Source organism: Malus sylvestris, chromosome 6 (genome assembly GCF_916048215.2).
Source record: "Malus sylvestris chromosome 6, drMalSylv7.2, whole genome shotgun sequence".
NCBI lineage: Eukaryota > Viridiplantae > Streptophyta > Magnoliopsida > Rosales > Rosaceae > Malus > Malus sylvestris.
The window spans coordinates 13859623-13873062 of NC_062265.1; the positions used below are offsets into that span (position 1 = coordinate 13859623).

A 13440-nucleotide genomic window follows, 5' to 3' on the forward strand; every position below is an offset into this window, starting at 1 on the left:
TGAGAAGATTGATGTAGAAATGAAAACGAATGCTCACATAAATGTATCACAAAGAACGCAATTTCTAGAGTTATGAAGCATGTTTAGATATGATCTCATGAATGGAATGCTACTACTTAGATGCGAGAACCAGTGACACCATATGCTCATACCAAATTCAAACTCCACAAATTGAAACACATAACACTCAAGATAGAAGTTAAGGGTTGTAATGGGGCTTGGGGTGTTGGTTAACAAGGAAAGGATAAGGAAAACAAACGTTCTTCAAGCAATAGTAAGCAAAGCAATGAAATTGAGACTTAGAATTCACTTAGAGTGCAGAAATTAACTTTAAAACACAAGGGAAAGATTTAAACAACTCCTTAGGGCCGAATTCATTGTTTTGGACCCTTACTTCAACAAACAATACTTTGGAACTCTTTTTCTCAACTTTTCAACTCTTTTTCACACTTTTCATATTTTTTTTTTTCTTCATTTTTTCTTTTTCCACGAATTTTTTATTTTCTTTTCTCTTTCCACACGTGCCTATGGCACACAAAATCACAAAAGAAATACTTCCCCCACACTAGTTTTCTGCCAACATAAATCAAAAGGAATTCAATTTGAATCATGCTTTACTATGCTTTAAGAACAAGGGTTTGGATGGTCCTAAACTAGGCTAGGTGAGGAAAACATGGGTTAACAAATAACGAAGGCTAACAAGGCTCAATGGGGTTAAAACCTACAAATCACAATGACATAGGGCACACGGCATTTGGCTAAGGTGGTGGTAACTACACAACTTCATCTTGAATATGTGTTATGCAAATCAATAACATGCTTTGAATGAAATGGGCATGAGTTCTAGCATTTGGAACTAAATGATGAAACGCCTTCTAAGTAGCACCCAAGCAAAGAATAATGAGATCATGCAACGACTTAGAAAACAAAGAATGCACAGATTTTAACTCTCCAAATAAACGTTTAGGCTCAAGTCTTACAAGGTTGTAGCGTTAGTTTGAGTTTCTTCCTTCAAGCATGTTACAAAAACTAATTTTTTTTCTTTTATGATTGCATGTGAATTCATAAGTTATAACCACAACTAAGCATAACAAAGAGTAAATCAAACTTTCATCCATGTTAATCACTCTCTTTAACAGCCATGTAATTACAAACCGAATCCTCATCATTGTGTTGGAAGGTACCCTAAGACACAAACAAACACACAAAAACAACTCTTTTTGGGTTTTTAAAACAAATTTTTCAAATTTTTATGTAATTTTCGGATTTTTACTTCAAAACACACTAAAACACCTCAAAACTTCTCAAAAACACTTAAAAACAGCAAGGAACAAGTCTTCAAGTTTAGGGTGATAAAATCCCACGAATTTGCATCTAAAACACTTAGTTACCCCCCCACACTTAAATCAAACATTGTCCTCAATGTTTCAAGCATAAAATCGCACTAAACAACAAGAACACACAAACAGCAACTAAAACAACTAAATAGGCAGATTAGAAATAAACAACAAAGGGAAGGGTTTAGGAACGCAAATCTGGAATTGGAGTGATTCCTTGGGCTTCCTTTGTTGAATTGCATGGGTTGCCTCCCAAGTAGCGCTTTCTTTAACGTCGTACAGCCGGACGAAAAACCCATTCATTCTCCATTTGTGCCCACGGCACCCAAAGAAATATCATCCACGGTTTGTTCGACAAAGTTCTCAAAATATGGCTTCAAACGATGTCCGTTCACTTGGAATTCATGACCTGTTTTGAGACTTTGAATCTGGATGGCACCATAAGAAGATATGTTAGTAATAACAAACGGTCCAATCCACTTAGAACGTAACTTACCGGGAAACAACCGTAAACGGGAATTGAACAATAGCACTTTCTGCCCAATTGAGAATGATTTCCCACGGATCATGTTGTCATGGAAAGCTTTGGTCTTTTGCTTGTAAATGCTTGCATTATCGTACGCCTCAAGCCGTATCTCATCAAGCTCATTCAATTGCAATCTCCTTTGATTTCCTGCTTCCTCGAGGTTCATGTTAAACTTCTTAATGGCCCAAAGTGCTTTGTGCTCCAATTCAACAGGAAGATGGCACGCCTTGCCATAGACAAGTCGGAAGGGGGACATCCCAATGGGGGTTTTGTACGCCGTACGATACGCCCAAAGTGCATCATCTAACCGTAAGCTCCAATCCTTCCTTGTTGGCCCCACGGTCTTCTCTAGGATTTGCTTGATCTCACGGTTAGAAACCTCGGCTTGCCCATTAGTTTGAGGATGGTAAGGTGTAGAAACCTTATGGGTGACACTGTATTTCCTCAATAACGCTTCAATAGTCCGATTGCAAAAGTGTGACCCTCCGTCACTAATGATCACTCGTGGCATTCCGAACCTTGCAAAAATGTTAGTTCTAATAAAATCTGCAACCACCTTAGAATCATTAGTCCGGGTGGCCTTGGCTTCCACCCACTTTGACACATAATCAACCGCAAGCAAAATATATGTAAAGCCATACGAAGAAGGAAAAGGACCCATAAAATCAATACCCCAAACATCAAAAATTTCAACATTTAGGATAGAAACCTGCGGCATTTGGTCCTTTGCACTAATACCACCCATTCGTTGGCATTTATCACATGTTAAGCAAAAAGTTTTAGCATCTTTAAAAATACTCGGCCAATAAAATCCACATTGTAACACCTTAAGGGCTGTGCGTTGCGTACCAAAGTGCCCTCCACATGCATATGTGTGACAAAAACTCAAAATTGAATGACATTCAGAATCGTGCACACAACGACGTATAATCTGATCGGGGCAAAATTTCCATAAGTACGGATCATCCCACACATAAAACCGTGCATCATGCCTAAGTTTATCACGTTGGTGCCTAGTGAACTCACTTGGAATACGTTTTGACACCAAAAAATTAACAATATCAGCATACCAAGGTGCACTAACCTTAATGGACAACAATTGTTCATCGGGGAATGTCTCCAAAATCGGCACCAACTCCTCATTATGCACCATTCGGCTTAGGTGGTCAGCCACCACGTTCTCACTTCCCTTCTTGTCCCGAATCTCTATGTCGAACTCTTGAAGTAATAATATCCATCGAATTAGCCGTGGCTTGGCTTCCTTTTTGGTGAGCAAGTACTTCAGAGCTGCATGATCAGTGAAAACAATTACTTTAGTTCCAATTAAATATGATCGAAATTTATCTAAAGCAAAGACAACGGCAAGAAGTTCTTTTTCCGTAGTGGAGTAGTTCAATTGTGCATCGTTCAACGTCCGAGAGGCGTAGTAAATGACATGCGGCCTCTTGTCCTTTCTTTGTCCTAAAACAGCTCCTAAAGCATAGTCGGACGCATCACACATGAGCTCGAAAGGTAGACTCCAATCCGGTGGAACAATGATGGGTGCCGTGGTCAACAATTCCTTGAGTTGGTTGAATGATGCCATGCACTCCTTGGTGAATTCAAACGCCACTTCTTTTTGTAGGAGTCGGCAAAGAGGTTGTGCTATCTTCGAGAAATCTTTGATAAACCTACGATAAAATCCTGCATGGCCAAGAAACGAACGAACCTCTCTAACCGAAGTCGGAGAGGGTAAGTGACGTACAAGATCTATTTTCGCCTTATCAACCTCAATACCCTTTTCAGAGATTATATGACCTAAAACGATACCTTGTTTAACCATAAAATGACACTTTTCCCAATTAAGTACAAGGTTCGTTTCAACACAACGTTTTAGGATCACACTTAGATTATGCAAGCAACTATCAAACGAATCACCAAATACGCTAAAATCATCCATAAACACTTCAATTATCTTTTCTACATGATCAGAAAATATGCTCATCATACATCTTTGAAATGTAGCAGGTGCATTACATAAACCAAAAGGCATGCGACGATATGCAAAGGTACCAAACGGGCATGTAAAAGTGGTTTTTTCTTGGTCCTCGGGTGAAATGACAATTTGATTATAACCAGAATAACCATCAAGAAAACAATAAAAAGCATACCCCGCTAACCTCTCAAGCATTTGGTCAATGAACGGCAATGGGAAGTGGTCCTTCCTCGTTGTGGTGTTTAGCTTCCTATAGTCAATGCACACCCTCCAACCGGTTTGAATCCGTTGAGGGACAAGCTCATTCTCAGCATTAGCTACCACCGTCACTCCTGATTTCTTTGGTACGCACTGAACCGGCGAAACCCACCTACTATCCGAGATTGGATAGATAACCCCACAATCTAGAAGCTTTATGATCTCCTTTTTCACTACTTCCATCATCGGAGGGTTGAGACGGCGTTGAGCCTCTCTAGTTGGTTTGGCCCCCTCCTCAAGAAATATGTGATGCATACAAGTCGTAGGGCTTATACCTTTGATGTCGGCCAATGTCCAACCTAGAGCAGATTTGAACTCCTTCAAAACGCGACGCAACTTCTCCTCCTCTTGTGCCGTGAGGGAAGAGGAAATAATGGCAGGTAGTGTTTCATTTTCTCCCAAGAAAATGTACTTCAAATGGCTTGGCAAAGGCTTGAGTTCAAGGATAGGTGCCTGAATTATGGATGGAAGCAATTTGTTAGTCGAAATGGGAATGGACTCACGGGTAATATACTTACCATCAAGCTTAGGTGAGGACTCAAGGGCAGCCACAACTTCAAGTAATTCCTCACTAGGGGGCACGACATAGCCTAGTCCAAGCATGCCGTGGGGTACACTAGAATCTGCCCCCTTGGTTGTAATTTCCATTCCTCGTGTAATGACTTTTTCAAGCGCATCGTCATTCAAATCGTCGAGATATCCCTGCGCCAAAGAGTCAATTATATCAATAGAGAAACATGAATGGTCCTCACTAGGGTATTTAATGGAATCAGAAAGATTAAAATTAACAACTTCCCCATCAAATTCCATGGACAAAGTCCCACTATACACGTCAATCTTCGTCCGGGCCGTCTTCATGAATGGCCTTCCAAGTAGAATGGGCAGCGTAGGAGCATGGTCTGAATCATCCATTTCAAGGACATAGAAATCCGCCGGGAAGACTAAATGATTAACCTGCACAAGAACATCTTCCAAAACTCCCTTTGGATAGGCGTTAGATCTATCGGCCAATTGTATTATTACCCCATCATTTTTCAACGCTCCTAAGTTCATAGATGCATAAATGGAATATGGCATAACATTTATAGAAGCACCTAAATCAAGCATGGCAGATTCAAACCTATTGTTCCCAATAACACAAGGAATGGTAAAGCTACCTGGATCTTTACATTTGGGAGGTAATTTGCGTTGCAAGATGGCGGACACATTCTCACCTACCTTGACCACTTCCTTGGTCGCCATCCTCTTCCTCGTGGTACACAACTCCTTCAAGAACTTAGCATACCTCGGAACTTGCTTGATTGCATCTAACAAAGGTATGTTAACTTGAACTTTCCTAAAGGTTTCAAGGATATCCTTTTCTGCCTCTTCTTTCTTCGTTTGCATGAACCTACTAGGAAAAGGCACATTTGAAGGGAAAACATTAGTATGAACTGAATTGGACACATTCTTACCTTTGTGGGACGAATTGGGCAGATTTGGGACATTAGGGACTTGCGGCAAAGGTGGAACCACCTTTGCCGTGGGCTGCTTTGATGCCTCCTCTTCCATTTCCAAAAGTTCATCCTCATTATGACCTGTTTTTGGTGTAGGACCTGCCCCAACTTCCTTACCACTTCTTAGGGTGATAGCTTTGGCACTTTCGAAACCTCCCTTCGGATTTGGAATGGTGGAACTAGGGAGTTGTCCGGGATCTCGAAACTTACCTACAAACTCGGCAATCTGCCCAATTTGTTTCTCAAGTTGATCCACCCTTTTATCTTGGTTTTGCATAGCCTTAGCTTGATCTTCCTGCCCATTAGACAACTTAGTTAGTATCTTAAGAAGTGCATCATTGTCAAGAGACGTACCTGAGGCACTTGGGCCGGATTGGGCTTGATTTTGGGGTGGGCCGTAGGTTTTGGGAAAGAACCCCGGGGGTTGTTGCCTAAAGCCTCCTTGGTTCTGAGGTTGCTGGGGATCCCTCCACTTGAAGTTTGGATGGTCTCGCCACCCCGGATTATACGTGTTGGAGTATGGATCATGCCTTGACTGATTTTGGCCTTGAAACCCAATGGCATTCGCACTCTCCCATCCGCCATTCTCAATCAACTGTGGACATTTTTCAGAGACATGTCCTTGGATGGAACATACGCCACATACAGTTGTTCCTTGCATCTTCATGCCCTCGGCCATCTGAGACACAAGAGAAGTAAGATTAGCCAATTGTGAATGAAGATCGGAAGTCGAACTTACCTCATGTACTTGGTGCCGTGGGGGTCCTCTTTGGCCTACACCTTCGTACTGTTGAGCGTTCAACGCTCTATTAGCAATCAAGACCTTGGCAGCCATGGGTGTCTTGTCCACCAATGCTCCCCCCGCCGAAGCATCAAGCATTTGACGTTCTAGAGGTAGGAGACCCTCGTAGAAGTATTGCAACAGTAACTCCTCCTTCATCTGATGCTGTGGACAAGAAGCAACAAGTGATTTAAACCGTTCATAATATGTAGGAAAAGACTCACCTTCTTCTTGCTGAATTCCGCTTATCTTTTTGCGGAGGAGGATGATGCGAGAAGTTGGAAAGAACTTCTCCAAGAACGCTCTCTTCATACTTTCCCACGATGTGACAGTTCCGGGAGCTAACTCATATAACCAATCCTTGGCTTTATCCATCAAAGAGAATGGAAAAGCCTTCATCTTCAAGATATTTCCGTCAACATTGACGGGAGTCATACTAGAGCAAACTACTTCAAATTCTTTCAAATGTTTGTTAGGATCTTCCATGGACAAGCCATGGTATTTAGGAATATGATGAAGTAAACTTGACTTTAATTCAAACTCATCTGTCTTACCTTGGGCAGCCATGGGGTATTGAATGCACAAGGGCGCGGCATTATCCAAACCCGAGGCGGAAAGCTCCTTGAGTGTACGATTGTCCATGGCCATGCCTTGGACTTCTTCAAATATCCCTGCCGTGGCTTCCTCCTCCTCTTGTTGTACGTTTTCTTCAAGGTCAGATTCGGAACTGGTTGGATGATGCTCTTGCTGGTTCCTAGCTCTCCTTAACTTCCTCTCAAAATCGTCGTCAAAATCCAAGATGTTTGTACGAATCGGTTGAGAGCTTCTAGTCATACATTAGTACCTAAGAAACAAGAAACAAAAATTAGGTCAGAACTTAAATTAAGTCAGAAACAAAGTGAAATAAAAGAAACGAAAACAATCCAAGGGATTAGCAAAATTGCTAATCCCCGGCAACGGCGCCAAAAATTTGATGCGAAATATATTAAGCACACAAATTAAACCCTCTTTTTGTCAAATTGTAGTAAAGATGTAAGTAGGGATCGTTCTAGACCGGGGATTAGGAGGGATTGCTAAACGCTTGGAAACTGACTTAAACACTCAAAAACAAAGTTAAAAACACTAAACTAGACTCAAAGAATGCAAAACTAAAAGTTAAAACACTTAAACAAACCTAAAACTTAAAACAGCAACTAGAAGGCTCAAAACTGCCTAAAAACCACTTTCTGGGCAGTTTTGAGCACTTACACTAATCTGGACGAAATTGGTTGAAAACTTGAATCAAAACACCTAGAAACACAAATCAAAACACTTTCTAACTAATCTAAGACTTCAAAATAAAGGGGGAATAGTTTTGGACAGAAATTGAAAACAAAACAGAAACTTTAATTAACACAGATTGTAAAAACGATTTTGGTGAAAAGGATGGATAAAAGGCTAGTTAGGAGGTTCTTCTCCACACATGTCACACTTGCAAACAAAACGATTTTCAGTTGTTCTTCCGATAAACTATGAATACTCAACGCCCCAAGTTAACCGTGAATTGCACTAATTAACCCTCAGTTTTTCCAGAATTTATCAAGTTGGATGATTGCATACGACAACTCAAAACATTCCCTACAAGTTCCCTACATGAATTGCATAATAGAGATACAAGCAAGAATCATTACGTTTTATGAAAAACATAAGCATTGACGAAGCATTTGTTACTATGAATTGCATGAAACTTATGCTAAGAATTCATTCAACGCGATCGTTTTCAATTGATCTTCACTACTTGTGATTATAAGATTATAACTATTAGGTGAAACTCCCTCATAATCTAGCATCATATTCATGCATGAAAACTAAGTGTGCACTCTCAATCAACATACATAAATAAGTATCAATCAAATAGATGAACGAATTGAATCCACAACTTATGAAATAACAACTGAATGTAATCGAATCAAATTGCAAGCATGTACATGGTTTCGAATCACCCCCCAACTAAGGGGGTTTAGTTCCTTATACTCACAACACAAAGTTTATTGAATTGAAACATCGAAGACATAAGAAAGATTACACCTAAAATGCCAAGGAAGTCCACTTTGAAATCTGCACAGAAAGCTCCTCTTTCTTCTTCTCCTTGCTGCGGCAGTGAGGGTTAGGGGGTTTTTGGATGGTTTTGGATGAGGGAGAATGGTGGAAAACTATCTAGGATAGGTGTAGGGCACGGCTAGGAAGGTTTGGGGTCAGAAAATATGGAGTTGGGTGAAGGTTGGGCTCGGCAAAGGTGAGGGACAGGTTCTGGCGTGAATGGAGTTTCTGGATGTGTTTTTGGTTTTTTAGAATGGAGTTAGGATGGTAGGGTGGTGCGGCAAGGTGTGGGAAAGAGTTATGGAGGTGTGGAATGGTGTCTAAAGGTGGAGGATGGTGGCTGGAATGGATGAATGGTTGCGGCAAGGTAGGGATTTGGGTGATGGTGGCTGCGGCAAGGTGGGGAAAGGGATGTAGTTTTCTGATTTTTATGGAGAGGGAAGAAGATGTGCGGCTAGGGTGTAGAAATATATATATATAGGCACTTAAAAACCCTAGCAATTCAGATTAGAACAATGGGCTAGGGTTAAGGTTTGTAAAATAGGGCTTTTTGGATGGAAAGGTGCGGCATAGGCTTAGGGATTTCCAATCAGATTTTTGCATGTGAACAAGGCCTAGGTGCGGCTGAAACAATGGGCTAGGGTTAGGGTTTAGGTACGGCATAGGTCCAAGAGTTAAGGATGGGTCATCCAAAAGCCCAAAACCGAGAATAGAAACTCACGAAAATGGAAACCTCCAAGAATAGAAACTTCCAACTTTAGAAACTTTGGTTGCCAATTCCGATTTAGGAAAGATCAACCCAAAATGGAAACTTTTAGGCTTAGCTTTCCTACTTCAAGTAGGAAACCTCAAATCTTCAACTCTTCAATTTCATCCCAACCTTGCGTTCCAAGCATGTCCTTTTTACTTCAAGCTCACTTTCTGCTCCAAAAGCTCCAAACTGCATCATTTCATGTAATACGTCCGCTAAACCTGAAAACACAAGAAAGTAGCTTAAAAGACTACTTTAACGAAGAAAACATAACAAAGATGCATAAGAACTAGCTAACTAAGGCGCATAAATATGCTCCTATCAGATCCAGAGCCCCCAAGAAGTGAGTTTGCATGGATTTAAAATGGAGTTTTTTAGGGGAGAACATGCGGATGTCTAACAAAAGAATGGAGCTGAAAATGTGAATGATGATGGGATGTGGTGATTTCTGGACTGGCAATGCACGGCACAAGGGAATATAAGCATGCTTGTTGCTTATTTAATTGAAGATGCACGTGAAATGGCTGCAAGGATGCAGTGGACAACCCGGAATTGTTTGCACATGCTGGAAAAGGGAATGAAAGCACACGGCATGGCTGTGCTTGGAGGTGCAAATGTGGCTGAATGGTTTATTTAATGGGAGTGCATGTTTTTGGTGCAAAAGGGAGCTGGAAAGGTAAGGGAATGCACGGCAAGGTGTGTGGAACCACCCAATCTGACTCCAATGTTTTTGCCTTGTTTAGAACCACCCCATATGTCCGAATTGCACCACTTTCCTTCCACATCATTTCCTGAAAGTCCAGCAACCAATTTAGTCCTAGATTCCTCATTTGAACTTCAAATTAACTTCCCAAAATCTTCTCCACGTTTGGAATAATGCTCAGCTACCAAAAGGGGTGTTTTTACTTCATTTGCCATCCAATTGATCCTAAAACACACTTGGCTGCACACTAACACCAAATAATGTAAAATGCAACCATTTTAATCCAAAAACATCACAAAGACGCCAAATATGGAAGATATAAACGCATGCAAAATGTGAACTATCAGCGTGATCATCCAAATTTCAAATGGCGAGAACCCCAACAAGGCCAACAACAAAGCGGATTGAGGCAACAACCCCCGGGTTTCTATCAAAAGCCGTTTGCACCAACTCAACCCCAAGCACAACCTGCCCAAAAATCAGGTTCGTCTATTGATAATGATCAAATTTTTAATTTACTAACTTCTATGGCGCAGGGAATGCAAAATAGGGACAAAAAGGTGGACGAGTTGGAGAAACAAGTAGGGCAAATTGCCGAGTTCATGGGGCAGTTTCGAGAGCAAGGCAAGTTGCCTAGCTCAACCATTGCAAATCCAAAAGGAGGCTTTGAAACCGTCAATGCAATCATGTTGAGAAGTGGTACACAGGTTGGAGCCAAACCAAAATCATCCAAATTAAGTCACGATGAGGATGAAAAGTTGCTACAAGAGGAAGCACAGGGACCAAAACTCACGGCCAAGGATGAACAATCCTTGCCACCACCATCTAGCCCTCCTAAGCCGTCCCAAACCACCAAGGTAAGTCCAAATTCGACTTTTTCTAGTTCCATTCCACTAAATGTGCCCTTTCCTGGCAGGTTTAGGCAATCAAAGAAGGAAGAAGCTGAGAAGGACATTCTAGAGACCTTTCGGAAAGTTCAAGTCAATATTCCGCTCCTTGATGCAATTAAGCAAGTCCCGAGGTATGCTCAGTTTTTAAAAGAACTTTGTACATCAAGGAGAAGGATTTCGAACAAAGAGGTGGTCCAAGTAAGTGAGAATGTTTCTGCCATGTTACAAAGGAAATTACCCCCTAAATGCAAAGATCCGGGTAGTTTTACAATTCCGTGCGTTATTGGCAAGACTAAGTTTGAACAATGCATGTTAGACTTATGGGCTTCGATTAATGTTATGCCATACTCTATTTATGCATCTATGAACTTAGGTGAGCTTAAAAACGATGGTGTGATTATTCAATTAGCCGATCGTTCTAATGCATATCCAAAAGGTGTTTTGGAAGATGTGTTGGTGCAGGTGGGCAATTTGATTTTTCCAGCGGACTTTTACGTGCTTGACATGGAAGATTCACCCTATTCTACCCCATTGCCGATACTATTAGGGTGGCCCTTCATGAAGACAGCCCAAACCAAGATTGATGTGGCTAAGGGAGAGTTAACAATGGAGTTTGGTGATGAATTGATTAAATTCAAAGTTCCTGAATATGTTAAGAATCCTCATGATGTTCGTTCTTGTTTTGCAATAGATGTGATTAAACATGTGGGGAAGGAACATTCATGCGCACCAATCAAGAAGGATGTCCCTAGATGCATCATCGAAGAGGGTATTGGAGTGGAGCATACAAAATATGTCATTACACCCAAAATACCAAATCTGGCCGAGAGCACCACCTTTGCTGCCCCTTTTGAGTCTTCATCTACATGCATTGGTAAGCCTCATCCTCTAATTCCAATTCCCATTTCCACTAAAAGGTTATTGCCTTCTGTGGTGCAGGTACCAAATCGAATCCATGATTATGGGAGTTTTTACTTTGACCTTGGGAAGCTCAATGCCACAATCTGGGACCATCATTATCCACTGCCATACATAGACCCAATGCATGAGTATTTCAAGGAGCATGTCATGGAGGATGTACCCCTCCATGCCGTGGCACCTAGTCAAGCTTAAACGGAGGTACTGTCCGGCTGGAAGACGTTAAAGAAAGCGCTTCGTGGGAGGCAACCCATGCATTCGACAAAGGAAGGCCTAGAGAGCACTCCAATTCCAGATTTGCGTTCCTAAACCCTTCTCTTTGTTGTTTAATTAGTTTCTGCCATATTTAGTTTGTTAGTGTTTGTTTGTTTGTTTATGTGTTTTTGTGTTAGTTATGCTTTGAAACATTGAGGACAATGTTTGGTTTAAGTGTGGGGGGGTAACCAAAGTGTTTTGATGCAAATTCGTAGGGTTTTCTCACTCATACTTCCCAATGTTGTTTCTTGCTGTTTTTAGGTGTTTTTAGGCTGTTTTGGTGAGTTTTAGTGTGTGCTGACTTATAACTCCGAAAATCACATAAAAATTTGAAAAATTGCTTTGCAAAACCCAAAAAGAGTTGTTTTTGTGTGTTTGTTTGTGTCTTAGGGTACCTTCCAACACAATGATGAGGATTTGGTTTGTAATTTCATGGTTGTTAAAGAGAGTTATTAACATGGATGAAATTTTGATTTACTCTTTGTTTATGCTTGGTTGTGGTTATAACTTATGAATTTACATGCAATCTTAAAGGAAAAATCAGTTTTTGTAACATGCTTGAAGGAAAGAACTCAAACTAACGCTACAACCTTGTGAGACTTGAGCCTAAACGTTTATTTGGAGAGTTAATAATCTGTGATTTATTGTTTGCTAAGTCGTTGCATGATCTCATTATTCTTTGCTTGGTTACTACTTAGAAGGCGTTTCATCATTTAGTTCCAAATGCTAGAACTCATACCCATTTCTTTCAAAGCATGTCATTGATTTGCATAACACATATTCAAGATAAAGTTGTGTAGTGACCACCACCATAACCAAAAAGCCGTGAATCCCCTATGTCATTATGTTTTGTACATTTTAACCCCGTTGAGCTTTGTGAGCCTTTTCTTTGTAACCCACATTACCCTCACCTAGCTTAGATTAGGACCATCCATTAACCTTGTTCTTAAAGCGTAGTAAAGCATGATTCAAATTGAATTCCTTTGTGGCAGAAAACAAGTGTGGGGGAAGTGTTTTTCATGAGGAATTATGTGCCATAGGCACGGGTAAAAAGAAAGAAAACAAAAAAGAAAAATGTGAAAAGAATGCAAAAAGAGTTGAAAAGAAGTGAAAAAGAGTTCTAAAGTGTTGTTTGATGAAGAAGGGGTCCAAAACAATGAATTCGACCCTAAGGAGTTGTTTAAATCTTCCCCTTGTGTTTTAAAGCTAATTTCTGCAATCTAAGTAAATTCTAAGTCTCAATTTCATTACTTTGCTTACTATCACTTTAAGAACGTTTGTTTTCCTTTCCTTTCTTTGTTAGCCAATACCCCAAGCCCCGTTACAACCCTTGACTTCTATCTTGAGTGTTATGTGTTTCAATTTGTGGAGATTGAACTTGGTATGAGCATATGGTCACTGGTTCTCGCATCTAAGTAGTAGCATTCCATTCATGAGATCATATCTCAACATGCTTATTAACTCTAGAAAT

General features: G+C 40.6%; 1 protein-coding gene across 1 annotated transcript; it reads left to right on the top strand.

The window, feature by feature from the left end:
* The first annotated feature begins 10266 nt into the window (after positions 1 to 10266).
* On the top strand, positions 10267 to 12604 carry LOC126627229 (uncharacterized). Its single transcript, XM_050296681.1, has 2 exons — positions 10267 to 10927; positions 11488 to 12604. Exons 1-2 carry the CDS (start codon positions 10434 to 10436, stop codon positions 11495 to 11497), a joined length of 504 nt encoding a protein of 167 aa, XP_050152638.1. The 5' UTR covers positions 10267 to 10433; the 3' UTR covers positions 11498 to 12604.
* The last annotated feature ends 836 nt before the right edge of the window (positions 12605 to 13440 follow it).